Raw genomic sequence first — 16310 nt, forward strand, 5'->3', positions numbered from 1 at the left:
AAGTTAAAAATGAGACCATTCTGGATTATCTAAGTGGGCTCTCAAGGGCTCTCAACCTAATCACAAGTCCCCGTATCAAAGACACAGAGAGAAGGGACAAACAGAGGAGAAGGCATGCGACATTGGAGGCAGAGATAGGGACGACGTGGCTACAAGCCAATGGGAACACTGAACCCGTAGCTGGATGAGGCAACAAACAGGACTTCCCACCCAGTCTTTGGAAGGCATAGAGGCCTGCTGAACCTTGAGAGACTAAACGTCAGTTGCTCCAATGCTTCACATCTGTATAAATCTATTATGGTAGCTGTAGGAAATGAAAATGCTTCTCTTTTGCCTTTGTTAACCTCCAGCTCAGCTGTCCACATGGCCTCCCACCGTGGGGAAGCCCGAGGGGCTCACTCACCGAGGCAGATGGGTGGCTTGCCTGTCCAGCTGCCATCAGCTTTGCAGGTACGATGCTCAGAGCCACCCTTCAGGGAGAAGCCCTCCTGGCAGGAGTAGATGAGCGTGTAGCCCATGGAGGGCAAGTCCAGGGCTCCAACATTGGCATGGGTTGGCGTCTCTGGCTGCTTGCAGTGGTGGGCTAGATGAGAAGAAAGAGATCCTTGGATCTTGGGAGATCAGAGTCCTCAGTAAGCCTTCTCGGTCATTCCTTTGTTCACTCATGATCAATCCCATTCCTATGCCGCGTGGGCCCCTTTTGTGCCCAGCAGTCCCCTCTCAATTCCCATCCCTGACACCCCCAGCTTTGGTGCCAATCTGAATAGCCGAGATGGAGATAATGGTTTGGTCAGCCAACCCTGGAGGAACCCAAACCTGTAGCCCCTTTCTCCAGGAAAGAAAGAACCACTTTGGTTAAAACCAGAGGCCTGGCCTTGTAGTTGTTATTTTTTGGCCGCTCCTGGAAAGTGTACTCTGCCTAATGCAGGGATTGCCTTCAAGGATCACGAAGGCTGCGCGTGGAAAGGAAATTCAAGGTTCCTCCGTGAGGCTCCCAGGAGTGAGAACTACAGAGACTCACACTGGTGTGCATGAGAAGGTGTAAGCTCCCTAGTGTGGCCAGTATTTAAGCACGTGGTGGGTAACCAGCTGGCAGAGAGAAGGTGCGGCTGAGGGTTTTCCTGGGATGCAGGTGGAGTCTGAACTCACGGATGCAGTCGGGTGGGGTTCCACTCCAAGTCAGGTTGGGGAGGCATGTCCTGGTGGTGGAGCCTTGAAGCAGGTAGCCTTTCTGACAACGGAAGAGCACTGTGCTCCCCACCTGCAGCAAGAACAGGAGGTCTCGTGACCACCCTCCATCCGGCGATGTGCCACAGCCCAGCCGCTGGACTACGGCACTGTCACCTGGCTCGAAGTCTACCCGTGGCCTCTGCCTGTAACAGCCTTCTCGGCATGGTTCCGTCTTAGTTATCTTTCCTCTTAGCTGACATCTTGCCTCTCCCACCAAGCATCATTCCTGTACCAGCTTGCTGCTCTTACAGAGCACACCACAGTCTGCAGCGATGGGCAGCACACCTGAGCCAGAGCCTGGAGACCTTGGCCCTGAGTTCTGGTTTCTCTACTTATTCCTGGAAACTCTCCCCAACTGTCTTTCTGTAACGATCCCTGCCTCCTTTACAATGGGCTGTTGTGACGCGTAAATGGGATGGCAGATTTGAAAGCCGTTTTTAAGATGTGAAGAACCGCACAGAATACAACTGTGAGTGGTGGGTGCCTCTGTCTGTGTGCAAACTCCTTCCAGCCTGGCTGTGGTTGCTGTTGGATGCTGTGGAGTCAGTCCAACTCCAGTGACCTGTGACCTTAGAGAAAACAGGACAAAACGCTGCCCAGTCCTGTATCATCTTCACGGAGAAGATGGCCAGAAGAGGAGACTTGTCTTAATTACAGAGAAGTCGCCCTTGTGTTTGTAAATGTCTGCTGGACTGAGTGCTCAACCTCCCTCAACTTCTGCCTCTGCGCAGGGACTCCCCCCCGCCCTTGCTTTCCACTAGCCCCTCAGTTGACTTTACACGTTTGCAGCCACTTGCTCTAACTCTCCCCTCAAGTCCACTTGGCATCATGCTGCCCCATCGATGTCCTAAACTGTAACTTGGTACTTGGACTCTATTCCTCTCTTGCTCAGAGAAGTACCCCGGAGTTCCTATTTTCAACTGGATCAATGGGGAACTCAAAATTTCCGCTCCCTCTTCTTCCATGCCAACCTGCAGGATCCACAAGCTGCTCCACTTGAAAACCACAGGCCACCCTGATTCCTTCCTTTCTCTCAACGTCCCCAATCCAGTCCACCCATCGCTCCTCTTGGTTCTTCATAGAAAACATATCTCCACGGCCACCTTCTCTCCAGCTCCATTGTCCATGCCCAAACCCAACCTCATCTTCGACCCAAGCCAATGCAACAGGGTCTCATCGACTGCTTCTACCCTTGCCCCTACAATTCAGTCCTTCCTTTGTTCAGAGTGCCCCTCCTCCCAACGCCCATCTTGAGCTGTGTCTGCAGGATGTGTGACCGGGGCCTCGCTGGTATCTCCGGCATGAACTCTGGGTCTGTGGGTAGTACGTGGGCACCCTGGAGAGAGCAGATCCGCCTGTCTCACTGACTCCTCTATCTCCACAAACATCCTACCCCAGCGACCTGGGATGGTGGGAGGAGTTTGTGGAATTGCATGAGCTATGTCTTTCCACACCTGCTGCTCCTCAACGGTGCTCTGTGGAACCTGCTCCCAAGGGACACAGCCCTCCCCCAGCCCCGCCCCTCCATTCCAGCCAGTGCTGTTCTGGCTGAAAGAGGCGGGAGAGGCCGATCACGGCCGACCTCATTACCTGGTAGCCCTGGGAATTGTTCTGGATCCCATACTGCGGCACGCCGGGGTCTGCGCACATGGTCAGCGTCGGGTCTGGATGTGCCAAGACAAGCAACAGAGCACAGGGTCAGTGGACATTTCACCGCCCCAACCCCTCTGAGAAACATTCAGGGAAGAAACCTGGGCTGTCGCCAGACATTTAATCTCTGCAAGCGAATCATTCTCCAGGCTCATTACACCCTTTCTCAAATAACCCCAAACCCACTGCCATCGAGTCGATTCCCACCGAGAGCAAAGCAAAACAGCAAAACCAACCCACTGCCATTGGGCGGACCCCAGCTCCTGGTGACCCCGTGTCTGCAGGGTAGAAATGCGCTCCAAAGGAAGTGGATCAGCCAGCCTCTCTTCTAGTACACCGTGGGTGGGCTCAGACCACTCACCTCTCAGTCAGCAGGCAAGTACTTAACCGTGGTCACCCCATAGCCAGTCAACCAGCTCACCCGTGGGCACCCAGTAGATGCCAACTCAGAGAGAGCCTTGAAGGCAGAGGGGAGGTGCTTCGCCCCCTGTCTGACACTGTCCTGCTCCTGGGAGCAGATGGTCTCATCGTTCTCCTCTTGGCCTGGCTGGCAGGTTTGAACTACCAACCTTGCGGTGAGTAGCCCAGTGCTTAACCCACTGAGCATATGTAGCACATTAACACTGGTTATTTTCTATCCTCCTCTAAGCCTCTGAGGAGCACTTTTTACAGATGAGACCACAGAAGATGGGAAGGGAAGTAGTTCTTTCAGCTCAAACGAAGGTTGCCTGCTGGTCAGGAACCTCTCTCTCCCCAGGCCCCCTCTCACCGATGCAGCTGGGCTGGGTGCCGCTCCAGGTTCCATCTGACTGGCAGAACCTCCGTGGAGATCCCACCAGCACCAGAGGGGGCTGGCAGGAGTAGGAGACGGACGACCTATAGGAGAAGCCCCGGTCCTCTCTCCTGCCTCGGGGTGGGACACCCGGGTCTCCACAGAACACAGCTGGGAAGAGGAAGGGAGAAAGCAGGTTTGAGATGCTGCCCTCTGAGCCCCACCTGTGCCCCATCCAGCCTTTGTCCCACTCTCCTCCAAGCTCTGAAGCAGGGGGTGCAGGGTCCCGAGAGCGTGTATACCTGCCCCACACATTGCTCTGTTTCTGCGCCTCCCCCCAGTGCTCCACAACCATCCTCCCAACCACAGGCTACTGGGGCACAGGAACCGTGATCCCACGATCCCAAACCCAAAGTTTTGTTCCTTTCCATTTTCATGCGTTCCCTGCTAGGCTGTGCTCAGTGGCACACAGTTTGTGCATGGTTGCCAACCCCACAGCGGTGTGCTTGTGCATTCTGCTCTGTTCACTTAATATCAATATTTTACACCTTTATGACACCGTTCTACTTGAGGGCTGTGTGATTTTGCAGTGAGAGGTTGCACCATAGGTTCTTACCCCAGCCAGTACGTGAGTCATTTTCTTCCTTTCTTAAAAAAAATCATTTTATTGGGGGCTCATACAACTCTTATCACAATCCATACTTACATCCACTGTGTCAAGCACATTTGTGCATTTGTTGCCCTCATCATTTTCAAAACATTTGCTTTCTACTTGAGCCCTTAATATCAACTCCTCATTTTTGCCCTCCCTCCCCACCAGCCCCTTTCCCTTTCATTTGAATGATTTTCTTACCCTGTTCTTACCCTGGCATTGCTGTGGGTGGGGTTGGGGTGGGTGTCTTGGCTAACGAAGGCAAAATCTTCCTCCAAACAGTTTGTCAAACACAAGGAACACTGATTATGCTGTGATGTGCATGTGTGTGTGCGTGTGTGCATCTGTGCACATGTGTACTTGTGTGTATACATAGAGACTGCGGCTTATCTGCAAAATCATACAGAGGCTGGGGTTGTGTTCTATACCCCAGAACACAGCAGGCTCATCCCAAGATTGACGCCTCTGGTGGCTGAAGGCTGACTTGGTTAGAAGCTAGCTTATCTGGGAGACAGCAACTCACAGAACGAGAAATACAAATGGATGACAAGGAAGAGAGGGTCAGCTTTTACTTGCTAAAATGTGAAATAGGCTGCCAATTACGATAACGAGCTTTTTATTCCTGTTTTTAAAAAGAGTTGCAGGATTCTCATCAATTGCTGGCGGGGCTGTAAGTTGGGGCGCTCTTCCTAGGAGACAGTCTGGCAATACTAGTCAAGAAGCACGGAGTGCCTGCTCTGTGGCCCAGCACGCTCACCTCGAAGACTTCGTCACAGTAGTAAAGAAACGCCATTTTTGGGGATATTTGATGCAGAACGTCTAATAGGATTAAGTTGGAGACAATATAAATTCCTCCTCAAGAGGAGATTATATAAATCATGGCACCGACAACAATGGAATTCTTTGTCGCCAGTAAACGTGATATACAGATCAGCTGATACTGATACAGGAAGGCATATCATTGGCTGGAAATACAAGTGCCGAAACAGCACCTGCAGCAGAATCGGATAGGATTTATGGAAAAATCATTATGTAAAAGTGCATAATGGTTGATGTGGAAACCTTATTAAAGCTTGACCCTCATTATCATCGAGAAGGGAGAATTTTTGGTAATTTTAGAGAGAAGCATGGATTTTTTTCCTGGTTGACGGTAACTCAACATAACTAAGCAATTCAATAATTTCTCAAGAGGGAAAACAAGATTTCTGGGTCTAGACTAGACACCGAGACTTGCTGTCTTTCCCTGGTGGAGCGTGGGGATGCGGGCCAAACATGTCCTTGCTGCTGCTGATCCTGGATCCTCTGTTTCTGCTGGCCTGGGCCTCTGTTTCTGCTGACCCTGGACCCTCTGTTTCTGCTGACCCTTGACCCTCTGTTTCTGGTGCCCTGGGCCTCTGCAGAACCTCTCCCCAAATGGAAGCCATGTTTCAGCAGTTACATAGAATGGCACGACTATGCAGGCAGCTTTTTGCAGAATTACATCATTATAAACGTGAAAACAACTCAAACCCAAACAGCCCCACTGCTTGCCTAATGTAGGGGCACAGGTGAAATCTTGCAGAGTCCACTATGAGTCAGACCAAGAACAAACGACCAGAGCCTGCCACTCTGGGACCTCAGTGGGAACAAGCCCTGGAATTGGCTCGAGGCTCTTCTGGGCACAGCTGGGACCAGACACTCACAGGGCCCTCAGAAGTCCTTTCTTTGAAGACACGTGCGTTCCCAGTGCTGGGCACTGCGAGACCTCTGGGTAATGTCTCCTTCAGTTAAGCATCCTCCCTTATCTCCGACTCTGTATCCTGCCACTTGAGGCTGCAGACAGTCTGTGGGTATCCAGGGCTCGGCTGGGATATTCTTAATTCCTTTAGCCTCCCTCCCTCCTTTACTAGGCTCTTTTCTGGGAGCTTATTACTGTGCTTTGGGTGAATGTTTTCAGAGAGTTGGTTTTCCAGTGGACCGTTCATGTACGTGTTGCCCGGTGACACCGATGGCAGTCCCCGCAATAGAAATCTGAGTGTTTCTCCTTCCCTTCATCCTTCTCGCCTCTCTCTTCTTGCCGTTGGAGCTGGATCGGCGGGCGGACACTGCCCACTGGATCTCCTACGGTCGATTGTTCTAGTAAGTGTACCCCTTCCTGGTGTTACTGAGCACTTTCCAGGCTTGTCTTCTCATTTAGCTGAAAGCTGAACCTGGAAGAGTGACCAGGGGTCATGTTCTCAGTGGGGTGGGATGGTGGTGGTGTTGGTGTGGGGGGCTGCTGTCAAACTCCCTCTCTGGTTTGGGGGAGGGGACTTCGACAGGGGAGTTCTGAGAAGGGCAGTGAGGGAGGTCAGATGATCTGTACGAAGCATCCTTGTTAGCAACTTACGGAAACACTGAGGCAGCTCCCCGGTCCAGGACCCGTTTCCCTCGCAGGTGAGCACCGTGGGGAGGGAGAGCTGGTAGCCCTCCAGGCAGGTGTACGTCACGCTGGAGCCCCACGTGAAGTCGGACCCCACCACCTTCCCGTTGGGGATGAGCTGGGGCGGCTTGCACGTGATAGCTGTGGGGGAGACCAGAGGAGGCTGAGTCCTGGAGGCATCCTGGGGGCACCGGGTCTTAGTCTTTGGAATGGACATCACTGGCTTCCCCGAATTTGCTGGGAGCCTGAGCTAGGCCAGAAGAACCAGAAAGAGCTCTCTCTTTATACCTTACATCATTCTCCCCACTGTGGGGAGCCAGCCCTCTCCCTTTGCATAGCCCACCCTTCAATGCGCAAGGCCCAGGCCTCACCTTGAAGAAGGTTAGGGCCCCGTCCTCAAAGTACACACCCTGGATAGGATCTGAGGGGTTCACTCATAATTCCCTACTTTTTAGGTATTCAAGGCTCAGTTCACCTGCATACTTGGCCTCCCTCTCACCTCGGCAGACTGGCTTGGTCCCGTTCCACGTCCGGTCCTTGGTGCAGCTCAGCACAGACACCCTATGGGATTCCATCATGTGACCAGGGACACACTGGTATGTCACTGTTTTGTTGTACCTGAAGTCATTGCCCAGTCGGAGGCCGTTGGCTGGAATCCCAGGGTCACCACAATTTATGACTAGGATTAGAGAGAGATGGCATTGTTCAGTCCCAGACCAGATGCCCTGACTCCTCCGTAGTCCGGTGCCAGCCCTCTCGCTCCCTCTACAAGTTCAAGGGGGAAAACTCTCTGATCAGGGCTGTGCTGCTTCTTTCCAGGCTCTGCTCATTCTCTGTGGCCAGGTCTCAAGCATCACCATTAGCGACCCAGTCTGTGAAGACCACGCTTAATCAAAATCCAGCCTGCTACGAGGAAGTACCAAGAAAGTTCAGCTGCTAAACGAGGATGGGTTACCCCTGGCTACGGGCAGAGACACCTGATTGGTGGTGGTGCTCTTATATCAGTCAGGGGCAGAGCAGACTGGAAGCCCTTTGTTCATCCTAGCTTGATGCCTAGATCGTGGCCAGAGCTGTTTCATGCCTAGGGCACATTAAAAAACAAACAACAACAACAACAAAAAAACACGAGGATGGGGACCAAAGACGAGGGGGGTTTCCCAGGTGGAAGAGCTAAAGATGTGCTAATGGGCCCCAGTGGGCAATTTGGCTTCCCAAGAGGTACATCTTACATCTGTTCCACCCAGGACGTTTCTGTAGGCCAAGCAGCCTAAGCAGGCTCCACAATGTACAGCATGCAAAGGGATGCCCGTGGCATCACATGAGGGTGAGGCTTGGCAAACTCTGCCTTCGGAACAAAAGTGACCTTTAAATGGGATTTTAGATGGACCTTGCTGTCACAGATTGGGGTTTTGAAAAGGAGGTGTCAGATCCCTTCACTTTATCACTTCTCCCCATTTGGACCCTGCAGTGCCTCACTTTCCAGGGAAAAGGGCCAGAGGCTGCCCTGGAAACTGTGAGACTACACCAAGCATGGGGGCCAGGCCGAGATGGGAATGGGCTTAAGGGAAGAATGAATCTACCAAGATGGTGGCTCGTGGCCGTTGTGAGCGCTGGGCAGCTGCCCGAAACAAGAACAGCAAAGCCTAAGGGACTATAGAGCCTACGAAATAGCTCACATGGACCTCTCTCTCTCTCTCTCTCTTGTGTGTGTGTGTGTGTGTGTGTGTGTGTGTGTGTGTGTGAGCTTCAGTCATCTCATCTATACAGTGGGACTCATAGCAGCTACTTCATGAGGCTGTGGTGAGAATCTAAAGAGACAATGCAGACGAAAGAAGGCCCGTAGCTCAGTGCTGCCACACAGCCTGTGCCCACTTACGGTTGCCCTTCAAGGTCCAATCCCACCACGCAGCCAGTGTTCCCAGGCTCCCACGGGCAACCTTCTTATTCTACACGAAGGAGCTGATTGTCTGGGTCACACTTTGGCCATGTAGTCCAGAGGGCCCAGGCTCTCACCTATGCATTCAGGGTCGCTGCCTGTCCAGGTGCCGTTGACTGAGCAGTGTCGGCTGAGCAGGCCGGTGGCGTAGTAGCCTTCCCGACACTCATAGACGATGGAGCTGGAGAAAACCAGGCTGTCACTGAACACGACTCGGGCATTGCTCGGAGTCCCCGGGTTCCCACAAGAGATCACTAGGAAGCCAAAGAAGACAGTGTTCATCAGAACCATGGCGCTGTCACCCGGGGGTCTGAGAGTGGTCTGGAGCGGAGACAACATGCTACGGAAGGACACTACGGGTCGAAACACTGCTCATGGTACTTTCGTGCCTGATCACTTCTCCCTGGGATGGAAAGGAGAGACTAGTATGATTTTTTTTTAAGTTCCTAAAAAATCATGACTATATTTTTAACAGTCACGTGAATATTTTTAAAATGGCAATTCCTTAAGATCACCAAATACGCAGTGTTTAAAATCTCCAGTTGCTTTATTTCCATCCCCTGCCCATGCCCCACTGATTTGTTTGAGTCAGAACCCTAATTAGGCCCACCCATGTTTGACCTGAACATCTAAGTCTTGAATCAAGAAAGCATCTTTCCTTCTCTCCTAATTTATTTGCTGCAGAGACCCGTGGGGTTTCCCACTTTCTGGATTTTGCTAACAGCGGGGGTTTGTCCCGTGGGGTTTCCCACTTTCTGGATTTTGCTAACAGCGGGGGTTTGTCTCGTGGGGTTTCCCACTTTCTGGATTTTGCTAACAGCACCCAAGAGGTCTTGTTTCACATGTTCCTCGTCCCCCATAGTTCCTTAGTGGGGTTGCTATTGTGGCCACGGTAGATTAGAGATGCTTTCCTGTCTGTGTTAGTGCAGCGGTTCTCAACCTTTCTCGTGCGTGACCCTCAAATACAGTTCCTCATGTGGTGGTGACCCCCAACCATAACATTGTTTTTGTTTCTACTTCATCACTGTCATGTTGCTACTGTTATGAATTGCCATGTAAATATCAGATATGTGGGATGTATTTTCACTGTTACAAATGGAACATAATTAGAGCATAGTGATTAAAGCATTCACCAAAGCATTTACGCAGTAATAACAATTTATGAAGCGTCGTTTTACCTCCACTACTGCTGCTTTCAACACAGTAGCTGCTTTTAACAGAGTAGCTGCTTTCAACCCAGCAGCTGCTTTCTACACAGTAGCTGCTCTCTACACGTGTGACTGGTCCACATAAGTACATTATGGTGCCAACCCCGCCACATACACCTGTATCTGTACGGGGTGTGTGTGATGGGGTTGGCACACTGCTGTCACCACTCTGGGTCCTCGTATGTGACCGTATCTGTATGTGGGCGGACCTGCCTGAAGATGGATAGAGGAGCGGTGTCTTGGTTCCTAAGACCATCGGAAATATGTGTTTTCTGATGGTCTTAGGCGACCCCTGTGTAAAGGTTGTTCGAGCCCCAAAGGGGTCGCAATCCACAGGTTGAGGACTGCTGAGTTATTGCATGATGCCAGAAGGCACATCCGGTCTGGCTGTTCCTTTATTCGCAGCATTGAGACAGACTGATGGGTTCAGATCGGCCTGGTTAATCCAGTATTACACAGCCACCCACTTTGACTAGACGCATTACTTAATTAGGGGGTTGCAAAATGGTGATTATTGAATATTATCAGGCCTTCTGGGTTAGCTGGAGCTCTTTAGTAAGGAAGTTTCCCTCATTAACTAGCTACTTAGAGTTCATATAGGAAGTCAGTGTAATGCTGGCTTCTTTTTAAAAAATCTTAAATGTCAGAATAATGAGTTGATTCCCTCGCATGCTCCATTTAAGCTTATGAAGAATCGTTAGGAACTCATGGATTTAAACATATCGACTGTGCTCCCCTTCACTGCCTGTATTACTCAGATTAATGCTTACATTGTTTTATCAAGAGGCTCTTGAAAGGTTGGCTCTTGAGTTCTACGTGCCTTTGGTTGCCTCTTTACTTTTAGGGTGACAAGATAGTCCATGTTCACCTTGTACATATCCTACCTCGGATCTGGAACCTGCTGTTTCTTCCAAGAATTCGAGCTCTTTTAATGGAGAAGGGATTTCGAGACCACAGCCCTGGGGCTACTGAACTGGTCATTGAGGCTAACCTTTTTCAGTAGGCAGAGACAGAAAAATGACTTTTAAAATTGGCAAAACACTATGAATTTATATCGATAATACCAATCCAAATTGAGGATTAAGGATTTTAGCGTAATTTCTTTTTATAATCCCTCTCTTTAAACATTTAATCTCTGTAATCATGATGAAAATCTTGATTCTTAATGAGATTTAATTACTTTTGCTTGCATTATCCATGGATATCATATTATATGTATGCTCACGTGCGTTATGTATTCCTATGCGTACTTATGTGTATGTCGAGGTTAGGTGGGGCAAAGGTTTGTGGTTTTCAATTGGCAGCTAACCCAAAGGCTGGCGGTTCAGACCTACCCAGCAGCTTGGTGGAAACAAGGCCTCGTAAGTGTCTTCTGAGAAGATCCAGCCAGGAAAACCCTTCAGGGCAGCTCTGCCATCGAAAGGAGCGACAACACGAACACGCATAGTGTCCACGCACAGTAGCTTCAGCAGAGCAACCCCACTACTGTTACTAACAACACGATTGGTGAAAACAGCTTATAGTTTTTTTGCAATCCTCTTTGTCTTTAGCATATATACTAGAGTCAAATTACTGAGTTTAAACGTCACTTAAAATAATTCTCTGGCCCGGCTATCAAAAGAGATAGTGTCTGGGGTCTTAAAGGCTTGAAGGTGAACAAGCGGCCATCTCGCTCAGAAGCAAATAAGCCCACATGGAAGAAGCACACCGGCCAGTGCGATCACGAGGTGCCCAAGGGACCAGATATAAGGCATCATGCAAAAAAAAAAGATATAAGTGTGTGTATGTATGTGTATGTATGTGTATATGTATATGTATATATATATATTATATTAAATGAAGGGGGAAGTGCAGAATGGAGACCCAAGGCCCAAGTGTCGGCCAATGGAGATCCCTTCATAGAGGGGTTTAGGAGAGGAGATGGGTTAATTAGGGTGTGAGGTAGTATCGATGAAGAACACAGCTTTCCCCCAGATCCTGGATGCTTCCTCCCCCCAACTACCATGATCCGAATTCTACCTTGCAGGGCTGGATAGGACAGAGGCTGTACACTGGTACATATGAGGGTTGGAGGTACAGGGAATCCAGGGTGGATGATACCTTCAGGACCAAGGGTGTGAGGGACGATGCTGGGAGAGTGGAGGGTGAGTGGGTTGGAAAGGGGGAACTGATTACAAGGATCCACATGTGACCTCTTCCCTGGGAGAGGGACAGCAGAGAAGGGGGGAAGGGAGACCCCGGATAGGGCAAGATATGACAAAATAACGAGGTATAAATTACCAAGGGCATATGAGGGAGGGGGGAAAGGGGAGGGAGGGGGGGGGAAGAGGACCTGATGCAAGGGGCTTAAGTGGAGAGCAAATGCCTTGAGAATGATTGGGGCAGGGAATGTATGGATGTGCTTTATACAATTGATGTATGTATATGTATGGATTGTGGTAAGAGTTGTTTGAGTCCCTAATAAAATGTAAAAGAAGAAAAGAGAAAAAAATGATTAGGGCAAAGACTGTACAGATGTGCTTTATACAATTGATGTATGTATATGCATGAACTGTGAAAAGAATTGTATCAGCCCCAATAAATTGTTAAAATTAAAAAAAAAATTCTCTGGTTTGGTAAACGGTCAACTTGATACATGGTTACGGTTTTTTCCATTTTGATTTTTAGTCTGGAGATTGCCTGCTTTTCATCTCTGATTTTCTCATTTTGTAACTATGTGTGGCATTAACCTGGTTCCAAGTCAAATCTGCAACATGATTCCTACATGTTCAGCACAGCATATAGTCCCTGTCATGCATCCGTCCGTCCATCCGTCCATCCATCCATCCAACAAACTGTATCCCTACCCTTGAGGAGCTTGTCTCTTCTAAGAGACTTACATAAGTAGATCAATTAAAGTAATTAAAATGTGAGAACTTGAAGTATTATACTTGAAGGAAAACAATACACCGAGAAGAGACCAGTTTATTGGGCTGGAGGCGAGAAGTGAACTCTGAGCAGAGCCTTGGAGGCCGGTAGGACCTTGCCAAGTTAGGACCTGGGTGGATACTCATTTTCTCTCTCCCTCCGTCCCCTCCATCCAATTGTCATAGTATGCATTTTAAAATATACTGAAAATCTCCCTTGCTGATAATTCTACCACCACAAGTTTTCTTCCTCTATTTAAACCATGTTTCAGAAACCAATTTGGCAAATATTGTTCCCAGGAAAGGCCAGACTTTGGGCCAATGAGTCAGAGGACACTGCTCCATCCATGTCATTTCCCGGGCAGGTGTCTCTGCTCCATGGGACGACCCAGAGGCAGAGGCACACAGTTGTAAGTAATGGCAGGGAGGGCAGGGAAGGCTTGGGTGCAATGGGAAGGAATGGTCACCGCATAGTTTCTACTAACCTTGGCAGGTCCCATCTCCAGCTGGGAGGGATCATTCAGTAAGATACAATGAATACGAATACTCCAGGCCTTGAGAGTCCCCTCCTGAGGGCAGAGTTACTCCTAATGCTGCCACTCTCTTTTACTCCCTCCTTTCCCACTCAGTCCATCCCTCACTGTCCTCCACTCAGTTTACTAATTCGTTGACCTGCTCCTGGGACCCAGCTCTCGATTTCCCACTACCCACCTGTCAAACTCTCTTTTCCCTGAAAGGATTTTAGATGTCAGGGAGTTTTTCTTCTAATATAACCTTCCACACAACTGGAGGGAAACGTTACTCCAGGTTGGAGGGAAGCCAAGGTTCTAGGGTGGGTTGGTAGTTATATAATTTCATGTCAACTTGATAAATAAATGTAGGGGTGGAGTCCAGCTTGTCAAGTAGCCCGATGGTGCCTCCTTGCAGGCATGGCCTTCTCATACAGAGGGTCCTGGGAACCTCACCTCTCTCTTTCTCTGATTCCCCTCCTGTTGATGAGCCACTTTGAGCCACGCTGATGATAGCCAGAGCCCTAGAGGTGCGCCCACCGCTGTTGGATCTATAAGACTTTGCACCCACCGGCCTGGGATCCTCCTGCATTCTGAATCATTGCGTGTGGCTGTGCGAGTCCGAAGAGGGCTTTATGGACTAGTATCGGATTTATGGAGTAGTATCGGATGTATGGACTTGATCTGGACTGGGCTGGGATGTTGGCTTGCTAAATAATTACTTCTTGATATAAAGCTTTCTCTTATTCATGTGAGTGTCCCTGGATTTGTTTCTCTAGTCAACCCAGCCTAACACAGGTGGGATTGGGGGTGTTGGTGAGGAGAATGGCATGTGGTGGCACAAACCTGCTTTTTTTTTTTTTTTAAGATCCTCTTCCATGACAATGAATAATTGGATCCTGAAGGTAGAGTTTCGATAGTTGGGTTAATTGTCAAAGGTGTGCAATCAATGCTAACTACGCATGATGATGTGTTTAGACAGGGGTACCTCTTCAGGGCTTGCCACTGGCGTTATTTTGGGTAGAAGCTTGTGCCACTCTCCTGATTTCAAACAACCTGCTCCCTTCTAACCACAGCTGGCCTTTTTTTTTTTTTTTGCACGGGGTTTTAAATTGTCCTAAAAATGTAGGTAGCACTACGTTTACAAATTCAGTTCAATGAAACCATGACTATATCGATCATATGGTGTAACCATCACCAACACCCACTGCCGCACCCCCTATTCCCATAAACAGAAACTCAGTGCTCACTGAACAGAAACCTCTCCTTCTGGTGTGTGTGTGGGGGGGGGGGAGGGGGTCCTCTGGTGCTCTTTGATCCCAGTGGGACCTATCATTTATCCATCCTACCACTTTGTCACTGACTCTCATTCCAGTTATAAGCCTGTTTCTGCTTCAGATCTCACCATCTATTATACTCACTGCTTTGCCTGTACCTCTCCTCACTTGGCATTTTCTACTGACCTCTCACTCACTGCCGTTGCATCAATGCTGACTCATGGCAACCCCATAGGATGGGGCAGAGGGGCCCCTGTGAGTTTCTGAGACTGACTGCTTAGAGGCCCCATTTTCTGGTGGTTTTGAACTGCTGATCTTACAAATCACAGTCCAACTCATAACCACTATGCCACGAGGGTTCCCAGTTGATATCTTTGGTGCTTGAACCAAAGAGACAGAGGATGTCACTAAGGGTTACGACTGCTCACCTCCCATGAGTCCTCAGTGCTGCCTGGAAAGTCCGCATGGCCCTAGTAGGTCCACGCTCCCGCCTCACTGGATGACTCTTTCATGTCTTCTTTCCCTCCAACAGCTCCTCATTGGCCCTACTGTCAGCGGTGAAACTTGCTCCCTAGCTAGGAGGTTGGTACAGGCTGGTTTAGAGGAAGACATGTAGAACTGGGTAGCAGCTCTAAAACGCTGGACTTTGGGGAGAGGGTTTTGAAAAAACTCACTTTTGTGTGTGTGTGTGAAATATTAAGTGTCTTCAGAAAACATCATTATGGGTCTATATTTTATATCTTAAAGTGTTTTCCAGAAATTGGATTTCCCTTTCTTTTGGTACTTTGCATGTACCTTTAAAACACCGTATCCCCCCCCACCCCATTTTAAACTGTAAGCTCCAAGAGGGCAAGAGATACATGTCCCTGGTCACCACGGTAGACCTAATACATGCCATAGACTTTGGCATATAGTTAGCTCCTGAATAAAACAATAGGAGGCACGAATAAATCAATGGACTACATTGCATCCTTTCCTGATTGTTTTCTCATTTCGTTGAGGGTGGGGGTTACGAATGAAAACACGCATGAGCTATCTGTTTGCATCCACTAGACACCAGCCCAAGGGCTCAGAGGGGGCACAGATGGTATCTGTGAGTGTGAGGGTAGGTAGGCACTGGGGAAGAGCACCTGGGGACAGGCAAGGGGAAAAGCAGAAGGCGTCACATACATTACCTCCACACTCAGGCTGGGCGCCGCTCCATGACCCATTGGCTTGACACGTCCGCTCTGATGACCCCCGGAGTGTGTGGCCAGCTTCACAGCTGAAGCGCATCAGACTGCCTGGAGCAAAGCTATCCCCCAAACGGATGCCATGGCTGGGGATCCCAGGGTCACCGCACACACCCAGGCTGGTGCCTGTGGGCCAGAAGCAATTATACTCTGTTACTTTTAGCATAGAGGACAAGGGGGTGGAGGACAGGGAGAGAGGAAGAGGCTGGCTTGTTGTTGAGGGGAAGCCATGAGTACAGAAAACTCTGAGCTTGGCCTAGGTTAGCTGGACAGGCTCTTGCCTCATTCCTCAGTTGTCAGAGAGTACAAAGGGCCTAGGTCAAGGATGAGTCCCTGGGAACCGCATGGCAAAGAGAAATGGAAGGCAGAAGGAAGGTCCTGAAGGGAAAATCATGCCCTCATCTTGAGCCTGGGCCCATTGGGAATTTCAGTAGCCAAAGGACTGCCTCTCTTTTACCTGTCCCTACCCAACTGGCCATCCACATCTGCTGACTCCACTGTACCCTCTCCATCCCCAGTGCCACTGTCTTAGCTTAG

At 49.6% G+C, this 16310-nt stretch overlaps 1 protein-coding gene and 1 non-coding gene across 5 annotated transcripts in view; one reads left to right on the forward strand and one right to left on the reverse strand.

Annotated features, from left to right (window-relative positions):
* Positions 1–16310, reverse strand: part of CSMD2 (CUB and Sushi multiple domains 2) — a 781206-nt gene that overhangs the window by 25154 nt on the left and 739742 nt on the right. For 3 of the 4 annotated variants that reach the window (XM_075553739.1, XM_075553737.1, XM_075553731.1), the window contains 8 exons: positions 15717–15899; positions 8719–8895; positions 7205–7384; positions 6673–6846; positions 3650–3823; positions 2821–2894; positions 1150–1261; positions 404–583 (listed from right to left, as the gene is read on the reverse strand). In XM_075553739.1, the coding sequence (XP_075409854.1) occupies positions 404–583; positions 1150–1261; positions 2821–2894; positions 3650–3823; positions 6673–6846; positions 7205–7384; positions 8719–8895; positions 15717–15899 (1254 nt within the window). Of the gene's footprint in view, positions 1–403; positions 584–1149; positions 1262–2820; positions 2895–3649; positions 3824–6672; positions 6847–7204; positions 7385–8718; positions 8896–15716; positions 15900–16310 lie in introns of those variants that run through there. The other variant, XR_012785340.1, reaches the window with a different exon arrangement.
* LOC142437869 (small nucleolar RNA SNORA48) lies at positions 7658–7799 on the forward strand. Its single transcript, XR_012782376.1, has one exon. It is a non-coding gene; the product is annotated as a small nucleolar RNA SNORA48 (small nucleolar RNA).

The sequence above is a fragment of the Tenrec ecaudatus genome, chromosome 1 (assembly GCF_050624435.1).
Source record: "Tenrec ecaudatus isolate mTenEca1 chromosome 1, mTenEca1.hap1, whole genome shotgun sequence".
Lineage (NCBI taxonomy): Eukaryota > Metazoa > Chordata > Mammalia > Afrosoricida > Tenrecidae > Tenrec > Tenrec ecaudatus.